Source organism: Chinchilla lanigera, unplaced genomic scaffold (genome assembly GCF_000276665.1).
Source record: "Chinchilla lanigera isolate Chin_1 unplaced genomic scaffold, ChiLan1.0 scaffold00053, whole genome shotgun sequence".
Classification (NCBI taxonomy): domain Eukaryota; kingdom Metazoa; phylum Chordata; class Mammalia; order Rodentia; family Chinchillidae; genus Chinchilla; species Chinchilla lanigera.
This window is the reverse complement of record NW_004955454.1, coordinates 13,179,482-13,202,927: the sequence shown is the minus strand read 5'-3', so window position 1 is coordinate 13,202,927 and position 23,446 is coordinate 13,179,482. Positions and strand designations below refer to the sequence as shown.

Sequence of the window (23,446 nt, the reverse complement as noted above, 5' to 3'; positions counted from 1 at the left end):
CCTTCCTTCCTCTTTGTTTGCCTGCCTCTCTCTCCCTCCCTGTCTCTCTCTCTTTCTTGTTCTGGCTTTGTTGCTCAGGCTGGTCTTGCCCTTGTGAGCCTCGGCCTCCTGAGTACCTGGGATTATAGGTCTGTGCCACTGTGCCTGGCCTCCAGTACCCTTGTTCTAGTGTTCTGCTTCTGCTTCACAAGAAGTACACGCATAAAGTCAGGTAAAATATTCAAATCCAATGATAATTTAAATTGTTCATATTAACTTAATATTGCCATGTATAATCAAGAATGGCTAGTGGCTAGTTGTGTTTATTTAAAAGCAGTAAAGTTAAGAAAGTTTTGCGGGGTGTGGTGGTGCATGCCTGTAATCCCAGCACTCAGAAGGCTGAGGCAGGAGGATCACTAGGCATTTAAGGCCAGCCTGAACTACGTAGCACGTCCCTGTCTCAAAAGAAAAGCAAATGTAAACATCTTGAAGTTCATCACTAGAAATGCTCAAAAGTTTATGTAGGTCGTAGTAAGGTCCTCCCATACTTCATCGCAATATTTGTAAAAGGTATACATTTTATGTAATTCTGTTAGCTAATAGCATTTATATTCTGTTTTATGAAAAGGAAATAGTGTTTTACTGAAGTTTCATTAAAATGATGTTTGCAAATGGAAACAGTAATTAACAGTATTTTCATTTTTTTCCAGTGTGCTAAAACATTTATAAATCTGATGACTCACATTTCCAAAGAGCAGACGGTGCAGTACATACTGACTATGGTTGATGACATGCTGCAGGTGTGTATAATCTTCGCTTAATGCCTTCGATGAGCTCATCGTTTTAGGCACTTGACGGTAACTGCCTTTCTGTGAGGTTTTGCTGACAGCATGGACTTGTGGAGCACAGTGATGAAGTTTTCTTAACTTTGTGAAAATGAGTTGTAATTAGTTGCAGATATGCTCACACAGCCTTGATGTTTTGCAGAATATCAGTAATCAGTATAAATTTTTTCTTGAGATACCTAAGTTTTTCTGTTTAATCCTGCGCCAGCACCATTTGGCCTATGACTTGATGCTTTTTAGATGTCCTGTGTACTTTCAGATGACGCGGCTCCTGTCTTCTAGGCACTCAACAGATTTTCATGCCTTTGTGTTCGAGGGCCAGCGCCAGACACGGGATTCAGTGCTTTTGTTCTTTCGAATAGATTTGCTTACCATCTGAAACTTTATAGCGTTTGCATAAAGTGTCTGTTTACGGGTTTAATTGCCCCTGTACACAGAAGGGCCTTTTCGTAATGTGTGTTTTATGCCAGGGGATAATCTAGGCTTCGATTGTTGGTGTATAGAATGAGTCTTAGGAGCAGGCCAGCTGCTGAGTCTGGTGCCTGCCTGCATGTGTCAAAAGACTTGAACAAAAGTGTCAGTGGGTGCTTTGGGAGCGTTGCTCTGCCAGTTTGTACACACACACACACACACACACACACACACACACTGTATTGATGACCTACTGTTTGACGTGCACTGTGGCCTGTACTGGGGACAGAGAAGTTACGAGGAATGGTACTGGGAAGCCATCATGTCAAGAAGGCGGTGATTTTGTAATGTGAGGAAGGATTAGTATCCCTCCTAGGCTGATGCAGACTTCTCTCATAATGATCTAAGCAGATGCACACCTGATAATAACTTTTCCCCTTGAAGTAGTAGCGTTGAGAAAAACAAAAAGGGCATGGTCTGCCTTAGTTACCTTGGTTATATATCATACACGCGTTCGCATTTCCTGTAAAAATCAAAGTAGAAAGCAAATAGAACAAGTGACTCCAGCAGTTTTTTAAGAAGAGAACATGTATCAGAAGAACATGTATAATTTTCTCTTAACACTTGCATAGTTTGACACAATTGTCCAGCACCATGCAAAAAAAGGAAGTATGATTAACATTAAACTCTTAACACAAATACTGCCACATTTTTAATTTTTCTTACTTCTAGCAAATTAAAGCAACACCTAGATTTCATCTTACTCTAGAAAGAATGGCTATCCAGAACTCAGAACCCAGCAGATGCTGGCGAGGTTGTAGGGAAAAAGGAATTGTTGTATGTTGTGTGAATGTAAACTAGTACAGCCACTATGGAAATCAGTATGGAGATTCCTCAAAAACTAAATATAGAAATTCCATTTGTCCCCCCTGTACCTCTTCTGGTTATCTTCCTGAAAGATACTACATTGATACAAGTTCTTTTCTTAAAAAACTGTTGGGTTCATTTGTTGTATTTGCTTTCTACTTTAATTTTTTCCCTCACCTTTGTGTATTTTGTCATTATTTGTGAGTGTATAAAATGTTAACATGCTTCAAGTGAGTCAAAATTGTACAGCAAGTTATACTAGAGGGAAGTCCCTAACCTTATTCTGTTCGTTGTTCCCTGTTCTTACATATGTGATTGTGTTTGACCAGTGTCAAAAGGTTTTGGTTTAACATTCTTGTTTTGTTTTTGTTTTTGTTTTTTTTTGGAAAATTTAGGCAGCTACTTGTCTATTTTATTTACCCTTTTTTTTTTTTTTTTGGTTTTTTGGTTTTTTTCCCCGGAACCAGGAACCGAACTCACGACCTTGTGCTTGCCAGGCAGGCGCTTTGCCGCTGAGCTAAATCCCCAGCCCCTACCCTTTTTATTGTACAAAATACTTACTGGATAGGCTCTTATTTTTTGCTTGTTTCACTAAACAAAGTATGCCAGATCCACATACTAGTTCACAGAGATTTCTTACGTTCTGTTTTTGACAGCTACACAATACCCCAGTTGTGGCTACACCAATGTTTACTTAACCAGTCCTGATGTTCTGACATTGAGTTTGGTTCTGGTGTTTCACAATCATAAATAACAAAGTAGACAATAACCTTGCACAAGTGTGTTTTTGTGTTGTTGGGAGCACACCTCATGGTAACTTCTCAGACTCTGGGTTACTGGGTAAAAGGCGGATTAGGTGTTGTTTTGTTAACATACTGCCCACCAGTCCACCTTCACTCCCAGCAGCATGTGGGAATTCCCACCAGAGTGTGTGTTTCCCTGTGGCTCTGCCAGGGGAAGGTGTTGCCAGGCTGTTGTATTTTTGCCAATCACAATGGTGTCTGGAGTTGAACACCTTTGGCTGAGCACCTTTGGATGTTATAAAAAAGGGACCTTTATATCTTTTCTTCCCCCTTGGAATTATTTATGTCTTTGCCCTTTTTTTTTTTTGTCTTTTCTGTCAGGGATTAGATCTTTTATCTCCTTGGAGTAATTTCTGTTTATTTTTTGGGGGTACTGGGGCTTTATGCATTTAGGTAAGTGCCCTACCATGGATCCACATGGCCAGCCCTACCCCTCAATTTTTAAGAATTTTTTGTATCGAGGGATGTTTCTGTAGGGTATAGAACAAATGTTTTTTCCAGGTTTATTTATTTTTTCACTTTCCTTATGGTATCTTTTTGAATGCCAAAATTTGTTTTTATCATGTAGTCTAACTTATCAGAATTTTTAATCTGGATTTTTGAGTCATAGAAAGTTTTCCTTTTTTCTTTCTTTTTGTTTTTGAGACAGGGCCTCACTGTGCAGTTCAGGCTGGCCTTGAACCTCACTTTGTAGCCCAGGCTGGCCTCACACTTTTGGTGGTCCTCCTGCCTTTGCTTCCTGAGTTTTTCTTTTTTTGGGGGAGGGGTAGGTTTTTTCCGATACTGGGAATTGAACTTACGACCTTGCACTTGCCAGGCAGGCGCTGTGCCACTGAGCTAAGCCCGAGCCCCTGGGTTTTTCTTCATAGCTAAGTTATTGTAGAATTCATCTGTGCCTTCTTTTAGTACTTACATAGTCTCATTATTTTGCGTTTGGATGTTCGATTCATTTAGGGTTGGTTCTTGTGTGTGGTGTAAGGTAGCTTTTCATTGTTTTCCAATGACCGTTCAGTTGCTCTGGCGTTGTTTTCCTGAGATATTTCTCTCTCACCATGGCACAGTGCTGCCTTTGACAGGAAGCCTCCCCTGTATGTAGGCATGACTTTGAGCATTCTGTACAAGCGCTGGTGAACTTAAGGCACGGCTATTGCAGTGGGCTCTTTACCACTGACAGTGCTGGAAGCTGGCCGTCGCCGTCCTGTGCTGTTCTTTTGCAATGCCTGTGTGAGCATGCCCAGTACCACCCGGGTTTAATTATAGAGGACCCTGGGCCTGGCTCCCTCTGTAGCTTTCTTTTTTACCTTCAGTATTTTCCTTTTTTTTTTTTTTTTTTTTTTGATACGAGATTGAGCATGAGCTTCTCTGGGTCTATAAAGTAGTTCATTGGCGTTTAAAAATTTATAAATTAACAGGGTAAAATGACACTGTTATGATACTGACTTTTCTACCCAAGAACAAGAGATGTCACTCCATTTGTTCAAGTATGTGTTCATGTCTTCAGGTGTTGTTAATTCTTGCTTTATTGGTAATCTGCTTTAAGAAATTTGCTTTGGAGCTAGGATTGAGCCCTTCTTACGTACGCTGAGCTCGCGTTCTGCTCCGGAACTTTGCCCCGCTCCCGGCCATTTTTCATAGTGTCTGTGATTTCTAACAGTCAGTGGGCTTACTCCATTTCCTCTTTTTTCTTTCATTCTAGAATTGCAGTTTTTACTTTGTCAGAACATTTGTATATTAATTTTATGTTCATGTATTCAGTTTTCACCACTGGACTTTTGCCGAGGTCTTCCCAGGGGTCTTTTGATTGGATGAAGCCAATACGTTCTTCGGGAAAAGTACGCTACTCTTCTTTTTCTGTAGTCTATAAATTCGTAGGATAGTGTCGTTGATGTAGAATTATTGGTGTTCACAGTTCTTTGACATTTAACTTTTTCTCTCTTGAGTATCTTATATAGTAGTTTACATTTATTTATTATACAGTGCTGGGGGTTGAATCAAGGGTCTTTTTTTCTTTTTTTTGAACCTAGGGTCTTATATATGCTAAGTGCTCTGCTGCTAAGCTATGTATCCCCTAGTCATATTTTTTTTTTTTTTCTTTTTCTGAGAGTAGTCTTACTATGTTGCCCTGGCTGGCCTTGTACTCTTTTTTTTTTGGTCTTTTTGAGACAGGGTCTCACTATGCAGTTCAGGCTGGCCTTGAGCTCACTTTGTAGCCCAGGCTGGTCTCGACCTCACAAAGATCCTCCTGCCTCAGCCTCCCTAGTGCTGAGATCACAGGAGTGTGCCACCACACCCGGCTGACCTTGTACTCTTAGTACAAGAGATCCTCCTGCCTCAGCCTCTTGAGTAGCTGGAATGATAGGTGTGTGCTACTGTGCCAAGCTTCAGTTTTAAATTTTGAGCCTATTTGTTGGGTTTTCTTTTCTGTTTTCAGTGATGGCCATTCTAAGTGGAGTAAGATGGAGTCTCAAGAGTTGTTTTGATAAGTATTTCCCCAGTGACTAAGGACGGTGACCATTTTTTCATGTGCTTATTAACTGAGATGTTTCTTCTGAGATGTGCCTGCTCATTTCATTTGCTCATTTTTTTGATTAGGTTGTTGATTTTTTGGGGTCAGATTCTTTTAGTTCTTTGTATATTCTAGGTATAGTCCTCTCTCACAAGAGTAGCCAGCAAATTTTTCCCGCCGTTTTGGAGGTTGTGTCTTCCCTCTTCTGCTTCCCTTGCTGTGCAGAAGCTTTCTAGTTTGTGTCAGTTCCAGTGGTTGGCTCTTGGTATAGTTCCGTGCACGGTTAGAGCTCTTCTCAGGACCCTGCTTGTGCCTGTGGCTTTGGAGTTGCTCCTGCGCTGTCCTCCACAAGTTGCAGTTTCTGTGCTGATGTTGGCCCTGGTGTATTTTGATTAGATTTTAGTACAGGGGCAGAGGTATCGGTCTAATTTCATTCTTCTGCACATCAGCAACCAGTTTTCCCAGCACCATTTGTTAAAGAATTGAGTTTTTCTTCAGTGTATGTTTTGGGCCCCTTTGTCAAAAATCAGAAGCCTGAAGGTGCGTGGGGTTGTTTCTGTACTACCGTGCTGTGTTGTGCCCGTGTCATGCCCTTTTGTTATTGTAGCTTTGTAGTATACCTTAAACTTGAGGCTTGCGTTGCCTTCCCTTTTGCTCTTACTGCTTAAGTTTTCTTTGTCTGTTCTGGTCTCTTCTGGTTCCATATAAATTTAAGCATTTTTTTTCTAGTTCCGTAAAGAATGTTGCTGTTATTTTAATAGGGATTTCATTACACCTGTACATTGCTTTGGTAGTATGGCCGTTTTAATGATGCTAATTGTAGCTATCCAGGAACAGGGATATCTTCCTGTTTTCTAATGTCCTCTTGGTCTCTTTCTTCCGGTTTCTATAGTTTGCACTGTAGAGGTATTTTACCTCCCTGGTTAGGCAGATTCATAGGTATTTAATTTCTTTTTTGAAGCTGTAGGTATGCGTACTTTGTTGGTGGTAGTAGGGTAGAAACAGTGTTAGAGGTACAAGCCTACAAGAAATAGAACTTGTATTTCCAAACCTTGTGTGTTAGAAGAATCGTAATGGTGATTTTATTTGTAAAGAACATTTCCCCACCAACGTCTCACATAATAATAATGACAGACACAAATTATATACACAATGGAAAAAGAACGTACAGGGACGGAATAAGGAATGAAAGGGTGAGAAGCAGTTCACAGTTGTTACATTCTTTAGTACAGTTCATTTGGACTGGTGCTATAATTTCTCTTCTATTTTAGGAGAATCACCAGCGCGTCAGCATTTTCTTTGATTATGCAAAACGCAGCAAGAACACTGCCTGGCCCTACTTTCTGCCAATGCTGAATCGCCAGGATCCCTTTACTGTTCATATGGTAAATTTTGTAATGATCATATTGTTAGACAATACAATATATGTAATATACGCACATACAATACATATATGAAGGGAATTTTAAAAATTGCTTTGTTATTTTTAAATTGACGGATACAAACCGGGGCTCTTGATGACTCGGTAACCTTCTTGTCCCCCGAGAATAACGGCCGTGACATTCGCTTTCCTTAATGGTGTTCCCTAAAAGGGGGACCTCCGTAAAAGCGGAGTTGTAAGATACGGTTGCTCTGAGGCAGTGAAAAGTTTCGTAGATTACTGGGTGAGTTAATTAACATTAAATGCTGTGTAAACAGCTCAGAACTGTCTACGACAGGATTAACCACATTTTCCTATGGTGAAATTAAATTTTGCTTTGAGGCGGCTACTCTGTTCGACTTTAATTTATTAGTTGCTTTCTAATACCTTTTTTTTATTTTAAAAATAAAAGGAGGAAAACATTAACAGACAGACAGCCTTTTACAAAATAGCAAAAGAACAGTACAGACAATACAGAGTTACAAACAAAGTGGTAGGAAATTAACAATGCTTGTTGTATTACATATTGATATCTTCAAAGTGGTTTCTCATGAAAACAGAGACATGCAATATTGATTAATCAAGGACTCATTGACCGTTTCTTGCAGCAAAGAAATAGAAGACAGTAGAACAACCGTGTTAACTATCCTTCATATACATATATACAAAATTTCTCCTTCTTTCCCTTCTCTTTTCCCACATCCCAATTGCCCTTTACCCTTGAGTGTTTTCCTATCATTTCACAATGTCTATCATACCTCTGAGTTTAAATTAACTCTTTCAGGTTTTACACTAGTGAAACAATGTGGTGCTTGCACATGTATGTCTGATTTATTTCACTTATGAGTATGGTCTCTAGTTGTGACCATTTACCTATAAAAGCCTCGAGTTTATCTTTCTTTATAGCTGAGTAATATTCTGTTATATAAAAGTACCACAATTTTCTTATCCAATCCTCTGTGGATGGACATTTGGGTTGCTTCCACAATTTAGCAATTACAAATTGTGCTACTTTCTAATACCTTAGGTATTCTTGTTTTATTTATTTATTTATTTATTTATTGTTTTTTGATGTTTTTCCCGTACCAGGAATCGAACGCACGACCTTGCGCTTGCCAGGCAGGCGCTGTGCCACTGAGCTAAATCCTCAGTCCGGTATTCTTGTTTTAAACTTACCTTCAGGAGCTGTGCTTGACAGCGCCGCACTGAAGAATCTTTTGTGGGTTCCTAGGGGTGAGAGTAAACCTTCGCGCAGAGCCGCCTCCGTCTCCAGGGAGGAGTGGGCTGCACGTGGGTGGGCGGTGTTGCGGGGCCGCTTGTTTCAGGATGCGACTTTAGTGCTCTCTCCTACTTCCTGCGCATGCGTCTGTGTTTATACCCCAGTGTATTCCGGTACCGTGCAGGACGTTAGGAAACACAAAAAGAGAAAGGAGCAGTCCTGAACTAAACAGCCTCTTTCAGGAATAAATTTTAAAAAATCAGTCATATATTTTCTTCTTTAAAATTGAAAAGGCTTGTTTTCACTGTCTGGACACTGGTTTAAATAGCTTTCTGGTGTTACAGTAAAATTGAAAATATATATTAAAGAACATCCAGGGGCTGGGGATGTGGGTCTGTGGTAGAGCTGTTCCCTTGCATGCGCAAGGCCCTGGGTTTGATCCCCAGCACCACAAAAAACCCCAAAAAACTAAAAAACACAGTCAGGGCAGGGTTTATTATTACTATTAAATGTACAGTTAAATCCAAGCGAACATCTTGATGGTGTAAATACTTGGAGCCGCCTTTCTAAAATTTTGAGGATCAGGTGGTTGTGGAATAGCGGGTGGTGACGGTGCAGACCTGCGGTACGAATGTGAGAGCTCCTGTTGCTTTGTCTTTTTCGTTTTGCTTCTGAACCTCTAATGCTCTAAACCTCTGCGTTCCTCACAGTAACCCCTTTCAGGAAGTTCTTCATTTTCTGAAAGTTTTTACTGGCTTTAAAATGAATCCTGAATCTTATTTTTGAAATGTAAAAGAAATCTGGGGAATGTCCTGAAATTCTTAAAACACAGCTAGTTTCAGTTCACTTTAATGGAAATATTTAAAAATATATTTTGAAAGTTTGTACTTAAGAGTAAATTATAAAAGATGATTTATAGACGTTTTTGTGGGAATTGAGTGTTAACAAAAATCGTGTCTCAAAGTGCGTGTAAGTTCTGGCTTTAAAGGTGTGTGATGGGATTTTTAGAGTCGCTGTGGTAGTCAAATATATTTCTTATTAACTTTCAGGCCGCGAGAATCATTGCCAAGTTAGCAGCTTGGGGAAAAGAACTGATGGAAGGCAGCGACCTCAATTACTATTTCAACTGGATAAAAACTCAGCTGAGCTCACAGGTAACAGATTTCCTCTAGCATCTTTGAGAGAAATATAACGCACTGTTCCCTTATTCACAGTGAGGGTGTTACGTTACAGAAGACACGTTATTAACGTGGCGCCAGGCCGCACTTGCTGAATCCGCCAACTGCTCCTGGGCGTGGTGCGTCTCGCCCTCCTCTCCTCGCCTGTCTTCACTTCACACCTTTCTGCCTTTTCTTGGGCTCTTGTCCCCACCCTGGGGCTCAGTGGTCAGGGAGTGTCTTCCTTCCGGGCAGCTGCCAGAGCACACAGCCTGGAGAGCTGAAAGCCTGCGCCCCTCCAAGGAGGCGCTCGCGTGGGGCCCTTCCTCCGGGAGGGAGGGGTGCCGCAGGGGAGAGCGTGTGGGGTTCCAGGCCGAGAGACTTGCAGGTGCAGCTCGCACTGCTGCCCGCCAGGATCTGTGCAAGAAATGTGGGTGTGGGGCCGGCTCTGTGAGCAGTCCTGGTGGGCGAGGTCTTCGTGCCCTTTGGTTACCTGAGCAGGCCAGACTGTCTGCCTGGGTGCGTCGGCGAGCGCGCTGGCTCGGGGTGCCGCCGGGAGCTGCGCTCCGTGAGCAGCGCGGTACGGAGCGCGTCAGTCCCCGCGTGTCCTTGTCTTGGCCAGGGGCCTGGGCCAGGCTTGCAGCGGTCTCTGGTAAGTCTGGCTAGGCCCAGTGCAGCGGGAGAGGGTTCTGTCGCCCCGCGGCTCCTTCTGGGCCGCGCAGGGCGGCTGTGGGGTGGGGCCTGCTGCTCGCTCGCCGTGGCTGCTTCGAGGTCTTCTGGCTCCTCTCGGTGGCCGAAGCAGGTTGCTTAACGGCTTGGAAAGGGGCACGTTTTGTGTTTATCTCTGGGAGTCCTCAGAGCGGGGCAGAGGCAGGACATCTGCGGTGGCTCTTTGCAGGGTTTATTTGGGCTTCCGGTGCCCGGCAAGTGTGTGGGTACAGCTTGGCGGCGCGCTGCGCGGAAACGGAGTGGTGAGGACGAGCCGGAGGGGAGTGTTCCGGGAGGAACGGCAGAGGAGAGTGAGATTTGGGGGGTGGGCGGCAGAGGGGAGTGAGACTAGGAAGATGGCATTGGTGGGTGTCCTGTTGCCGTCTGTAGACTAGCAGATGTCTGTTCAAAATACAGTTTTGGAAAGTTGTAACTGAGGTTTCTGGTGACCCCGTTATTTTAATAGGTTTTAATTTGAGGCATAAGAGAGATACTACGACAATTCACTTAGATTTATTTTGGTCTTACTGTTGTTTGCCTACTTGTGGGCTACTTGCCTTTTACATTTGGATAGAGATATTTTAGAGTGTCTTGAGTAAAATTAACTCTTTTTCATGACTGTAGTTTTATAAAGTATTTTTGGAAGGGCCACCAGTTTGAAGATTTTATGGTGCTTGTGAGGGTATTTTTAAAAACAAAGTATTTAAAGTGTAGAAAAGTAGGTGTGTGACAATGAGATTCAAATTTCTAAATGTGTATCATTGGACTCAGAATGCTTGAATAGGAAATACACCCTCCCCTTTTGTTTTGCTTTTGAAATTATCCCTCTTTTTAAATAAAACTCATGCTGCTTTATTGTTAGTTTTCTTGCTGGGTGTGGTGGTGCCTGGTAAGGCTCTTTTGTAGCAAAACTGACGCAGTGCAAATTGAGAGGGAAGAGTGTACTGCCGTAGTGTACCGTTAGCTTTCAGGCAGTTCACCTGAGGCTTGTGCCCCTAGTGCTGTCATTTTACAGTGTCTCACAGCTGCTGTGTCACTGCAGGAGTGGCGAACGTCACGTACTAGTTAGCTGGCTGCAGCCGTGTCCAACAGCGGGCGGAACTCACTTCTGTCATCACTGGTGTAAGAAAGTACTTCAGTGTCTAGCACGGTTTTACTGGAATTGAGCTCCTTGGTCTTAGATAAATGCCTTCAAGACCTTTTCTGGGTCTTTCTCGTATACTTTTCCTGTCATAACCTTCAGCTTTCCGTTGAGTTTGGCATTTCTGCTTTGCAGATCCAACTCGAGGCCGACTCTTCAGGGCACCAGGCGTAGTCTGGCTTTCTCCTCTGTGTGACTCCTTCTCTGTGGCCCTGACCGCGGCTCCTGGTCTGGGGAGGTGCTTGTTTCATGGCCTTTGACTGGGGTCACGTTGAAGACTTGTTCAGGGAAAGTGGCAGGAGGATTTGCCGTCTTCCTTAGATGTCATACATTAGTGCCGGGTGTGTCATATGATAGTGCTGCTTTTCTCTACCGTAAGTGTTCTATCTCTCATAAAAATGATCATATTTTCATGATTCTGGGAGAAATAAACTTTCAAAAAGTATCAGTTAGTTGCAGGTTTGGATATTTTGTTCTTTGATTTTATAATACAGCGTTTTGGAAGATATATACTTGGTAGTTATTGAATAAAAGAAAATACACATTTCCTTTCAGAAGCTCATTATCTCTTCTTTTGTTGTACTTCTGGCCTTTGACTTTCTGACTTCTGTTTTCTCTGGTCATTCTGTGTAACATCTGATATGTTGATGATTAGCATTATTAGCATTGCTGTGGAAAACCTAATTTTGAATCGCGTAGTATGTTCCTGTCATCAGGCACCTGTTTTGAAAAGCTTTGTCACAAAAGATGATGTAGCTCTTTCAGTGTAGACAGTCATCTTATTAGAAAAAAGTTCAGTATGTAAATCTTGAGATGGAGATTTTTGCTAGCGTGCCTTACGGAATTTAGCTGGAGCTTAGCATTCACATTACTTGTTACTCCATTTTTAGTGCTATAGTAACGTATTACCTGGAAGAGTACAACATTTAGAATGTTTCATATCATCCCATGTCTTTTATAAAGTAGGACTAGGGAAAATGCTTCTAAAATTCACGTAGCTCCCTTTGTGAACTGGTAAAGCAGGTACAGTTTAAAACAAATCTAAGTAATAAGTCGTTTGTTTCGCAATAGAAACTGCGCGGTAGCGGTGTGGCCGTTGAACCAGGAACAGTCTCTTCCAGTGACGTGAGTACCTTCCTCCCCCATTCACCGCTTCCTAGCGCCCTTCCTCCTCCATTCACCGCTTCCTAGCGCCCTGCAGATGAGTAGTTTGAGTCACAGGTACCGACAGCTTTGCAGGTGTTTATTAGTTCTCAGAGTGTGAATCCGTGGGTGTGACGCGTCCCCGCCTCTCCTTAGGTTCATTGCATTGTCTAAGTGTATGTACATATTTATGGTCACTTTCTCTGCGGTAGACGTGAGAGTTGTCCTTCCCTGTTCTTGGCTTTGGCCTCTGAATTTAGAGCTGAGACTCAAAGCTAGAGCTTAAGTGTAGATGTACACTGGAGCAGATAATAGTGAAGTTACTCTACACGTCAGCTGTCTGGTGACCGCGTGTCCGTCTAGCCAAGAGCTTTGATGTTGACGGTACACCAGATGCCTGACAGGACTGAGGCCATCGCATTGTGCTGCCCAGGGCCTCGCAAGGACGGAGTGTGAGCAGGCGTGGCCCGGTCACTGCCGGTTCCCAGAAGCCTCTTCCCACGTACGTGAGCCACGAGGCTGAAGCGTAAGACTCATCCTGGCTCCCCGGGCTCTGGCTAATGTCCTCTTTCCCAGTTGGGGAAGGTTCCACTTCGCTGTGCTCTAACAGCCAGGAGCTGGCGGCCAGTGACGCTGGCACGATGGGGCCAGCTGACAGGAAAATGGGAGGAGGAGGCGGAAGTGAGGGTGAGGTTCGTGTAGCTTCAGTGGTTGGAAATGCTCCCGAGACCTTACAAAGCATCTTCAGAGAAGAGTGTCTACAAGCTGCCTACGATAGACGGAAGTGAGACTTGGAGAGACTGTTTAATATCTGAACTCATTACCAGAGCTCCCATGATGGGAATAGAACCTACGTCTATGTGTGATCTGATCTGTAGCGGAGCAGTCCTTTTCAGAGGCAGGCGCGGGCCTTCCCTTTGGAACCTGGCTTGAAGCTCTGACAGACAGTGCCTTGGCCCGGAGAGGGACTCCAAAGTAGCCAGGAAAGCTGTAGAAGTAGAAGAGCAGCCATGGGGCCAGGGTGGGGGGAGGAAATGGCAGATAGGAGGTTTTATTAGGAGATACTAATACTATATGGCTTGAATTTATGCCAGTTTGAAATTCAGAAAGATTGTGTGAGGCATTCTGGTATATTAACCAAAAAGATACTTTCAAAATCATTTGCCTTATAGAGTTATTTAACTACTTGTGCAAGTATTTGCAAGTTATTAAAGCTTACATAATACAAGGTCTGCTGAAATGGTATTTTTTTTTTTTTTAGACAGGGTCTTGCTCTGTAGTTCAGGCTGACCTTGCACTCACTGCATAGCCCAGGCTGGCCTCAAACTCACGGCAATCCTCCTGCTTCAGCCTCCTGAGTGCTGGGATTAGAGGCATGTGCCACCAGGCCCGGCTGACACGATATTCTTAACTTTGCTTTCTTCTGTCAAAATGTGTTGGAGAAGCCAAACTGATGGAGTTGGCAGGGTCAGAGTGGTTTGTGTGGGAGACGCGTGTACATACGTTCCACGTGGGATGCGCAGCAGGGTTGCTGGGGTGAGGTGGAGACGGCCTTCGACTGTCCAGTCGGTTCCCTTCAGTGCCCCGCAAAGCTGGGTGTATTCTGTGACGTTCCCAGTGCTTATTTTTCAGGTTGCTGTCAGCTTGCAAAGCAGGTCTCAAGTTGAGAAGAGTGTCATCCCTGCTTTTGATACTTGTATTTTAATGGGCAAATCTTAAGCTGAGATCAGTATTTGTTGAACACTAACTGTGTGCCGGGCACCGTTGTACTCATTTTATGTTAGTTTCGCCTTGAGTAGTTACACTGTTTCTTCTCTGTGGGTTCTACTGTGGCCCCATTTTACGGATAAGCAGTGGTCCGAGCAGGAAAGTGCACCAGCATGTCCAAAGTCGCACAGCACCTGTGTGGCAGATACCCTAACAGAATGAACTGCTTGGAGTGGTTGTTGAGGCATCTGACTAGAGTTGGCTCTTTAGATATCCCTCACATCATACCGCCTGCTCAGATGGCCTTAATATATCAGTATTTTGTGTTAAGATCCCTGTCTGTCTGCAGAGTGGGGAAGAGCAGTTCGGTAAGGTGCATCATTCGATGTTGCCACGTGGTGGCAGTATGCAACAAACAAACAAGTTGTGCGCAGCAAAATGAGAACCGCCACTCTGTCCCTAGAAGCGTCGGCCAACGTTCTGAGTAGATCATTGCAAACAGCTCAGTTAATATTACGTACATGGCGGTTCCTTCGGATGTGTAATGTTGTCTTACTTAGTTGTGGAAATAATAGACAATCTCAGATGACACATGCTTAAGTTGCCTGTTCAGTTCTCCTCTGAATTTTGGAGTGAATTATAAATTTTATCTTCCTCTGAGGAAGCAGCACAGGCCGGGCAGTGGCTTGTTGGGGCAGTGCTGTGACAAAGAATACACAAGCTTTGCGAAATCTAGACTATGGGAAGTTTTGTTTCCCTTGCGGCATCACTTTTCCTCTGCCCACTTGCTTACATCGGTGGGTAGGAGACGCCTAGCTTTTTCATCTTACTGTGTCCTGTTCTTTGGTTACTTTTGTCATATATACAGTCTAGCTTACTTACTGTAGATAGTGTTTCGCTCATACTATCTTAAGTTGCCAGATTCTCTTTCTTCTTCTTTCTTGGCTTTTGGTATTTTGGAGCAGTTCTCTTCAGTGGAACTTCCTGTGATGGCGGAAGGGTTCTGTGCGTCCACACTGCGTTATGACAGCCACTAGCTGTGTGTGGTTCTGGGGTGCTCACAACGTGGCTAGTGTGAGGGAAGAAGTAAATTAAAAAAATTTATTTAGAGTAGCTTTAGTAGCTTTACTGGAATGTATTGCCCATAAGCTAGAAATTCATCCATTTATAGCTCACTGCTTTTTAGTATATTTAGAGTTGTACAGCATGATGATTGTGTGACTGTAGCAGCAAGGCCTTGGAGGTAGGCCTGGGAAGATAGAACTATGGGACTGTGGGAAGGGATGCGGGGAGGCCGGCAGGGTAGAAGCGACTTCTGATCCTGGGAGGGTCCCGTGTGTGACGTAGACCGTGTTGGAAACGTGAGCGGTGATTCTGAGCAAGGAGACCAGCCAGTGAGCTAGTAGGACCGCAGCTTTAAAATCTAAACTCTCTACTAAGATGGAGAAGGTGTGTGTGGGAGTCAGCTCCTTTAGGTCTTCGCTTTCTCGGCTTGGCTGCCCTCCACTTTGTCTCACCGATGCTTTGTGTTGCTCTTTCAGTCTGTGCTTCATTCATTTCAGCTCCGATCTTTATTATTCCCTTCTGTTAGGTTGAGTTTGCTCTTGTTTTGCGTATGTTGAGATGCATCATTAGGTTATTTGTCTGCAGTTGCTGATCTTTTGATGCAGGCATGCAGAGCCATAAACTTCTCTTTTAGAAAGACCCTGTCAGCCTGAAAAAGGAAAACCAATCAAAGAAAGAAAGAGAAAAATAATGAACTTTCTGTGGTGTTCGCAGCGCTGTGATAGCGTCCAAATTGGGTCCCTCCAAGTTTGCGTCGGCTCTGTGCTGGGGAGGGGCTGCTCTTGGCCTCTGGATGTGGAGGCTGGGATCGGTCTTCAGTGGGCAGCGTTCTGAACGTCTGCTTCTTCCCGAGTTGGTCTCGCGGTACCCTCCGGCAGGGAGAGCCCAGGGTTGCTCTCGGACCGCGTACAGTTGTGTCCTTCGGGGCCTTGCACAGCTTCCTCTGCTCCACGCTCTGGCCCCTCTTAGCCGCTGGTCGGAGGGCGCGGGGAGGGCCCCTGCCCACTGTGGGCAGGGCCGCTTGCCTGCTTGTGCCGTGTGTCAAGGCTGCTGGAGGAGCGTTCCCGTCCTTTGTACCTGGGGCTGAGAGGGGCGTTTGGCGACCACGTGAGGGATCTGGGTGGTCCCAGCTCCTCTCTCGGCGCAGTTCCCCCAGTCTGCGTCCCAGCTACTGCTAGTGCACTGTGACTGCACGGCTCTTCCCTTGTTCCTTGCCAGGGCTCTGGCAGTGACTGTCCTGGCGCTGGGGTTCTCTCTACCCCTTTGAAGTGAAGTGGCGGCCCCCGCTGCCCACTGCGGTACCCCGTGTCTGTGGAGAAGCACAGCACGGCTTCAGCTTCCCCTCCCGCCCCAGCTGCTGGCTCTGGGTGCCCGGGGATACGGTGTCCCGCTGCAGCCCCGGCCGCAGCGTGCTGGTTGCGGGGGGCTGGGGTGTGCTCTGGCCACAGCGCGCTCAAAACTATTATGTTTTCTTTGTAGAGTACTATTGGTGTTTTCATTGGAGTTCATGTAAGAATTTGTTTCTGATGTTCTTTTTTAGACTTGGTACACCAAAAATGGTTGATATTAAAAATGTTAGTGCTTTTTTATCAACACTCAATAAACATTAAAAGCTCAATTCTTCGTTTTTGTGATTTTTTTTCTTGTTAAGTACTCATTGTTTAATATAGTAACATGCAGAACTAATAATTCATCGGTAAAAATATTCTAAATATTAGACCCACTTTTATGCGCCTTGATACCAAAATTAGTCTTACACTCCGAGGGCTACTGCTAGTTATATTTAGGCTATTGCTGAAAGGTTACTGGTTTCTGCCTTTTTATTGGTGTGATGTTTGGTTCTTTCCTAGCAGTCATTTGTTAGCCCACTCTTCCTGTCCGTGTGTGGCGTCTCTTTAGCGATCTTACATGGCTCAGGGGTCGTGAATTCCTGTAGTCTCTGCTTATCTGGGAAGGCCTTTATTTCTGCTGTAAATCTGATAGATAGCTGCACTGGGTGTAGTATTCTAGGTTCACGTTTATCTGCTTTCATACTTTCACATATCTTATGTCCTCCTGACCCGTAGGGTTTCTGCTGAGAAATCTGCTGTTACTCTACTGCGTTTGCCTTTACATGGTGTTCTCCTCTTGGAGCTTTAATGCCGTTTCTTTGTTTTGTCTCTTTATGTCTGAACCGTGGTGTCACGTGGTGTTATGGCTTGTGTCTAGCTGTCCCCCCAAAGCCTCATACAGTCATAGCTGGGCTTTTTCAAAGGTGGCTGGATCTAGGGTGTGCGATGCTGGGGTTGAGGGCGTGTGATTGGTCCACTGATTGCCTTGGCGTAGCTCGGGATGTGGGTAATGGGGGGACCCACCCTGGGTGTGGGTGGCACCACCCAAAGGGCGGGTGGCCTGGAAGGCATAAAAGGGAGAGTCAGGCTGGTGCTGCTGCTGCTTTGCTACTTTTCTGCCTTGCTGCCCTCTGCCCACCATGAACTGTTTCCCCTGTGACATGCTCTCTCGTTTCTCCTGTGACACGCTCTCTGCCCTGCCATCCTGTCTTAGAGCCAGCCGTCTATGAACTGAAACCTCCACAAACTATGAGCTCCAATAAACCTTTCCACTTTTAACTTTGGATATTGGGTGTTTTGTTTCCGCAATGAGAAAAGTGACTTAATACATACAGGGAGGTTCTTTTCTGTCATGTCTGTTTGGGGTTCTAAAAGCCAGGAGGAGAGGTCTGAGCCTTCATTTCAGTCCATATTTTGCTGCCTGCATTACTTTGGGCCTAAGGCAAAGCAGAACATCATGGCAGAAGGGCACACTGAAGCTAAGAGGCACACCTCTTGGTGCCAGAGAACTGTGCTGGTGGGTGTCCTCCTTCTGCTCGAATTAATTAATTAATTAATTAAGTTTTGGTTTTTTTGAGACAGGGTCTCGCTGTGTAGTTTAGGCTGGTCTTGAACTCACTGTGGAGCCCATGCTGGCCTCAGGCTCATGAAGATCCTCTTGCCTCAGCCTCCCAAGTGTTGGGATTATAGGTGTGCGCCACCATGCCGGTCTTCTGCTTTAGTTCTGTCTTAGCCCTCGTCTTAATTGGATAGGGACAGTCACATTAGTGGTATATCTCTGTATTTAGTTTATTATTCCACATACCAGACATCTCTGGAAAAATCCTCAGAGATGCATCAGAAGCGTCCATTATTAATTTCCTGGACGTTTTGCCGTCCAAACTAAGTTAGCAACGTGAGTCATTACAGCCCTCCTTACATTTGTATCTTGTTAATCACAAATACAATACTTTTATACATTGATACTCTTTAAAATGTGTATATATAGAATGAGTATTAAGAAAAGGAAAAAAGATAAGAGCCTTTGACTTTTGTTTTTCTGATAGATCTTTTGAAGGATTGCCTGGAGGTACATGCTAGCAATGCAAAAGGAACTGAAATGCTGTTGAGTACGAGACTTCTTTGATATGTCATTGTGAAAGTAGTAAGATAATAGTAAGGTGACCTGATACCAGGTATTAGGTATGTTTTTGTAAATTGTGTATAAAGCAGTAATTTATAAAGTAAATCATGTCTCTTTAGTTATATCAACAAGTTGTTCCTTGTAATAAACTTTGTCAATAATCTGTAGTTGAATCATGTTTAAGAAAATTATATTGAAAGCAATACTTGAAGATTTAGACATTTTTCAGTTTATATAGAAATCACTTTTTGTGAGACTGTATCTTAATTTACGGTAGGTATTTTATGAATATTGACTTATGAGACCTGTTGTCAAAGTCGACTTCGAGAGAATTTTTGGCTGTGTGCATTTTAGTTCATGAATGTCAGGTGATAAGTACCTTGTAATTACCTAGCATTGGTTTTTCTCTTAGTTTAGTTTGGTGGCACTGTGGCTTGGGTTATGTTCCTTTATTGGTAGTTCCTAGTTTCAAGCAGTTTGGAAAGGTGCAGTGATTTGTCCGAGGTTTCCTCCCTCGGTTCCTCCTTACCCCTTCCCTTTGTCTTTGTGAATAAATTGCTGTGAGCGTTCTGTACTTGCCTCTTTCCAGGAATTAAGTGAACGTCCTCTTGCCAGAAGCGAAAAATCATACCTGTCGTCATATGTGGACAGTTGCTTTTTTGTTCTAAGAGGAAAGAGTCATTTATAGTCATGAAGCATACTGGGACTGTGAATCAGCAGCCTTCTATTTTATGCGAAACTGGATTTTGGAATTTATTTTAGTTATGTGCTGCTAGAATTCATCCTTGACTGATACCCCTGTACTGCGCACTTTTCACTGTGTATCTGTAGGACAGTTGCTCTGTACTGCGGCACAGACTGTTCTCAAGAGCTCACAGTTCCGAAACTTAGGTCCTTCTGGCCTTTATCTTTTATTGGTGTATGTTTGCTGTACGTAGTGCTTCCGTCTCCCGTGCGGCGTTGGTACACGCATGTAGCACATCTTCGTTCCTTTTTCCTTCCCTTTCCTCCTCCTTTTTTCCCTCCCCTTCGTCCAGCTCTTGATCCCCTTCTCATTTTTTAAAATTTAGTTTGCACTTAAATTGTAGCATTATCAAGGTGAATATTGAAGTTGTACACACTTTCAAAACAGTTGGATGCAGTGTTACTGTTTATGTTTATTTGTAACTTTTTTTTTTTTTTTTTTTTTTTTTTCTGGTAGACATGTATATCTTCATAATCAGTGCTAAATGTAATCTGGGGAAAGATACATGCTTTTTTTTTTTTTTTTTTTGATTCTTCAGTTGTTCAATTACTTTGTAGTTCTGCGGACTATGGATTTGAGCTCATCCTCGGTAGGAAAGTGAATTCCGTCGGTGGGTAGCTTCCCTGTGACTTAATCCATTTGCTGTACTGCGTGATGAGAGTTTGCATTTTCCACAACACTGGAAGAGTAGCTCGGGAAGATTTCCTGCCTTTTCACGGTCTGTCTCCTCTCTCTATTGGCTGTTTCTCTTGCTGTCCAGAAACTTGTTAGTTGGTGGTAATCCCATTGGTTGATCCTTGCTGTGATTTCTTGTTCTATTGGAGTGCTCTTCAGGAAGTCTTTGCCTGTGCCAGTGGCTTCAAGTGTTTCCTCTCTGTTTTATCTGTTTTTATTTTTTCCCCATATTGGAGATTGAAAGTAGGGCCTTTGCACTGAGCTTCAGTTTTAAAAAATTTTTAAGCCTAGTCCATTTGAAAAATTTTTAAAAGTGTGAAATAGTGTCTTACTAAGTTGTCCAGGGAAACTTAAACTTTGTGATCCTTCTGCCTCGGCCTTGTAGAGTGCTGAGATTACCACCATGCCTACTGCAGCTGTTTTCTCTTAACAGTGCCAGGCTTGTACTTAGGTCTTTGATCTGTTTTGAACTGATTTGTTTTACAAGGTGGAAAGATAGGGACACAGTTTCAATCTTTTACATATGGATACACAGTTTTCCCAGCAATGCTTGTTAGAGAGGTTCCAACGTATATTTTTGGATCCTTTATTCAGAATTAGATGGCTGTAGTTGGCTAGAGTTGTTTCTGTGTCCTTTATTCTATTTCATCGTTCTGTGGTTCTGTGTGTCTTTTTTTTTTTTTTTTTTTTTTTGATGTCAGTACTATACCGTTTTTTGTTACTGTGCTTTTGTGGCATAATTTGAAATCTGGTATTGTGTTGCTTCTAGCCTGCTGTTTTTGCTTAGGATTGCTCTGGCTGTTGTGGGTCTTTTGTGTTTCCATATGGATTTTAGAGTTGCTTTTTCTAGTTCTGTCAGGAATATCGGGTAAATCTATGCCTTTTGGTAATACATTCATTTTGACAATATTAATTCTGCCAATCCATGTGTAGGAGGTCTTTCTGTCTTCTAATGTCTTTTTCAGTTTCTTTCTTCAGTATTCTGAAAGTTTTATTATAGAAGTCTTACAATAAAAACACTTGGTTAAATTGAGCTGTGGGAATTGTATTGTTTTTTTTTTTCAAAGCTATTCTGAGTGGAATTGTTTTCCTGATTTCTTAGCTGGCCCATTACTGGTATAAGTCAAGCTATTGATCTTTCAGTGTTGGTTTATACCCTTCATCTCTGCTCAATCCGTTTATCAGCTCGCAGAGGCTTTTGCTGGAGTTTTTAGGGTCCTCCAAGTATAAGACCTGATAATTTGCAAACAACGACAGTTTGACTTTTCTTTCCTCTCTGTACCTCTTTTTTTCTTTCTCTTGTGTAATTGCTCTGCTAAAAGCTGAAGAATTATATTATTCTGAGAGTGAACATGCTTGCCTTGTTCCTGAATTTAGAGAAATGCTTTCAGCTTTTCCCCATTCAGAATGACGTTCCCTGTGGGTTTGTCATGTGTGATCTTCTATTATATGGAGGAGTGATCTTTTAATACCTAGTTTTTTTTAGGGCTCTTATCATGAGGGGATGTTGAATTTTGTTAATCTTTCTGCATCAGTTAAGACAATCGTGTCATTTTTACCCGTGATTGTATATGTGTGATGTGTTCATTACTAGCAGATGTTGAGCAACCCTTGTATCCATGGAATGAAACCAGTTTGATAATGGTGTTTGCTCTTTTTAATCGTTGGCTTCTCTTTGCAAGCATCTTACTGAAGGTTTTTTCATCTGTATTTATCAGGGATACTGGTCTAGAGTTTTCCTTTTTCTTGTGTCCTTTTCTGGTTTTGTTAACACTGTTACATCTGTATTATTTGAATGTATTCTGGATAATTCAGTTCAAATACAGGTCCCAGTTTACTGAAGACATGAATTACTTTAGTGATTTGAATAGAAACTAGCTACATGAGCCCTTGTCACCGTAAATATTTCCTGGTAAAGTAGGGGAACATGGAGTAAACTCAGAGTTGATTTAGTAATTTATGTTCATTCTCAAATTGAAATGACTTAAATTTAAAAAGAAATAGACATCTTTATAAGGTCTGTAATTCCTTAGGGAAATACTTTTAACAATCAGTTGGATAATTCTTGGCTCCAAAATGGGATATGGTGATAGCACTGTATTGTGTGTATTTCTGCAGTATTGCTGATTGTCAGTATACAAATTTTCAGCAAACTTTTAGACCTTTAGACTATTACATCATACTGTGTACCATTCATTTAGAATTAGTGTAAGGCAGAGAGTTTATTTGTACTTTCTTTTGTTTATTCATCCATTCAAGAAAGATTTATTGAGTGGTTCCTAATTATAGCGCATGGTGCTAAAAGTATAATATTGAACAAGTTAGTTGTGGTTCCTACTTTTAGAGGGCTACATTGTGTCTGGGAATATGACATTAAATGAATAATTGCACAGTCAATTCTTTCAATACAGTTTTGGCACCATCTATAACAGAAACACAGAGTCCCTTGATACTGGTCAACAGAGGGTCTCATAGCTGCTCAGGTTTGCTCATGCTAGCCTGGGAAAGTGTAAGGAAGGAAGGAAGGAAGGGCTGAACCTGTAGGAGAAGAATCTGGCTGGTGGAGCCTGATGTAGGGGGAGAGGGATACAGACCTAGCTGAGGCTGCCTTGCGTTAGGGATCAGTAATAACAGCTGGAAAAGTGAATCAGCTTAGGGGGAGATGTTTGTAGCTTAATGAATCTTTAACATGTGGTCTCTATTTCTATTGCCTGCTGAGAGTGAGGGAAGAGAGTAGCAGAGGAAAGTGACTGATGTCCCTGGGAATGGCAGAGGGTGCTTATAGTTTTGCATGGTTGTGTGATTTTCTTTAGTGGTATTGAATTACACTTTTTTTTTATAGGAAATTATCAATGGTTGTTGTACTATACATTGGTTTCTTCAAAGTGGTTTCTAGGAAAAACAAATAGAGCTGTACATGAGTGATCAATTAAATAATCATTGACTTCTCAATGGTTGTTGTTGAAAACACATAGTAATAAACATACATCCATTTATGAAATAGCACAGGAACAATAGAAACTACAGAGTTATGGACAGATTGGTAGGAAATTATCAATGGCTGCTGTAATACATGTTGGTATCTTCCAAGTGGTTTCTCAGGAAAACAAAGATATGCAAGAAAGGTCTAACAAGTAGTTACAGCCTAAGGGTTGTGAAAAAATAGCGTATTACCTCCTTACCAGTGACTCCTTTCACTGAGGTGTGATGGCTGGAAGGAAGGCCAGGATTGAAAAGAAGGACCGAGAGACTAGCACCTGTGTCTAGCAACAGGCTGTTTTCTTGTTCCTCCATAGTCATGATTACCCCGGGCTCCTCCATAGAGATGACAGTCTGGCCAGAGGGAGAAGGCAGAGTATGCCCCAGGCCCTCTCATTCCTGTTGGACTAACTGATAGGATGGGTCTGAGCTCTGGGGCCTCCGCTTCAGAGGGCAGACGGATCTCCAGGGGCCTTCTTAGGGCATTTCCTCTTGAGGTGGCCTGGCTTTTGACAGCAGTAGCAGATGAATGTAGTTGACAAGTTCTTCTTGGGGCCCCGAGAATCAGATTTAGGGTCTGTTTCTCTTAGTGCTGCAACAAAGGCAGCTGTTTTTTCTTGGTC

General features: G+C 42.9%; 1 protein-coding gene across 3 annotated transcripts in view; it reads left to right on the top strand.

The window, feature by feature from the left end:
- Positions 1–23,446, top strand: part of Atp6v1h (ATPase, H+ transporting, lysosomal 50/57kDa, V1 subunit H) — a 113,531-nt gene that overhangs the window by 10,091 nt on the left and 79,994 nt on the right. For 2 of the 3 annotated variants that reach the window (XM_005396063.2, XM_005396064.2), the window contains exons 4-7: positions 690–779; positions 6,683–6,796; positions 9,100–9,204; positions 12,128–12,181. In XM_005396063.2, coding sequence (XP_005396120.1) covers positions 690–779; positions 6,683–6,796; positions 9,100–9,204; positions 12,128–12,181 — 363 coding nt within the window. The remainder of the gene's footprint in view (positions 1–689; positions 780–6,682; positions 6,797–9,099; positions 9,205–12,127; positions 12,182–23,446) is intronic. The other variant, XM_005396065.2, reaches the window with a different exon arrangement.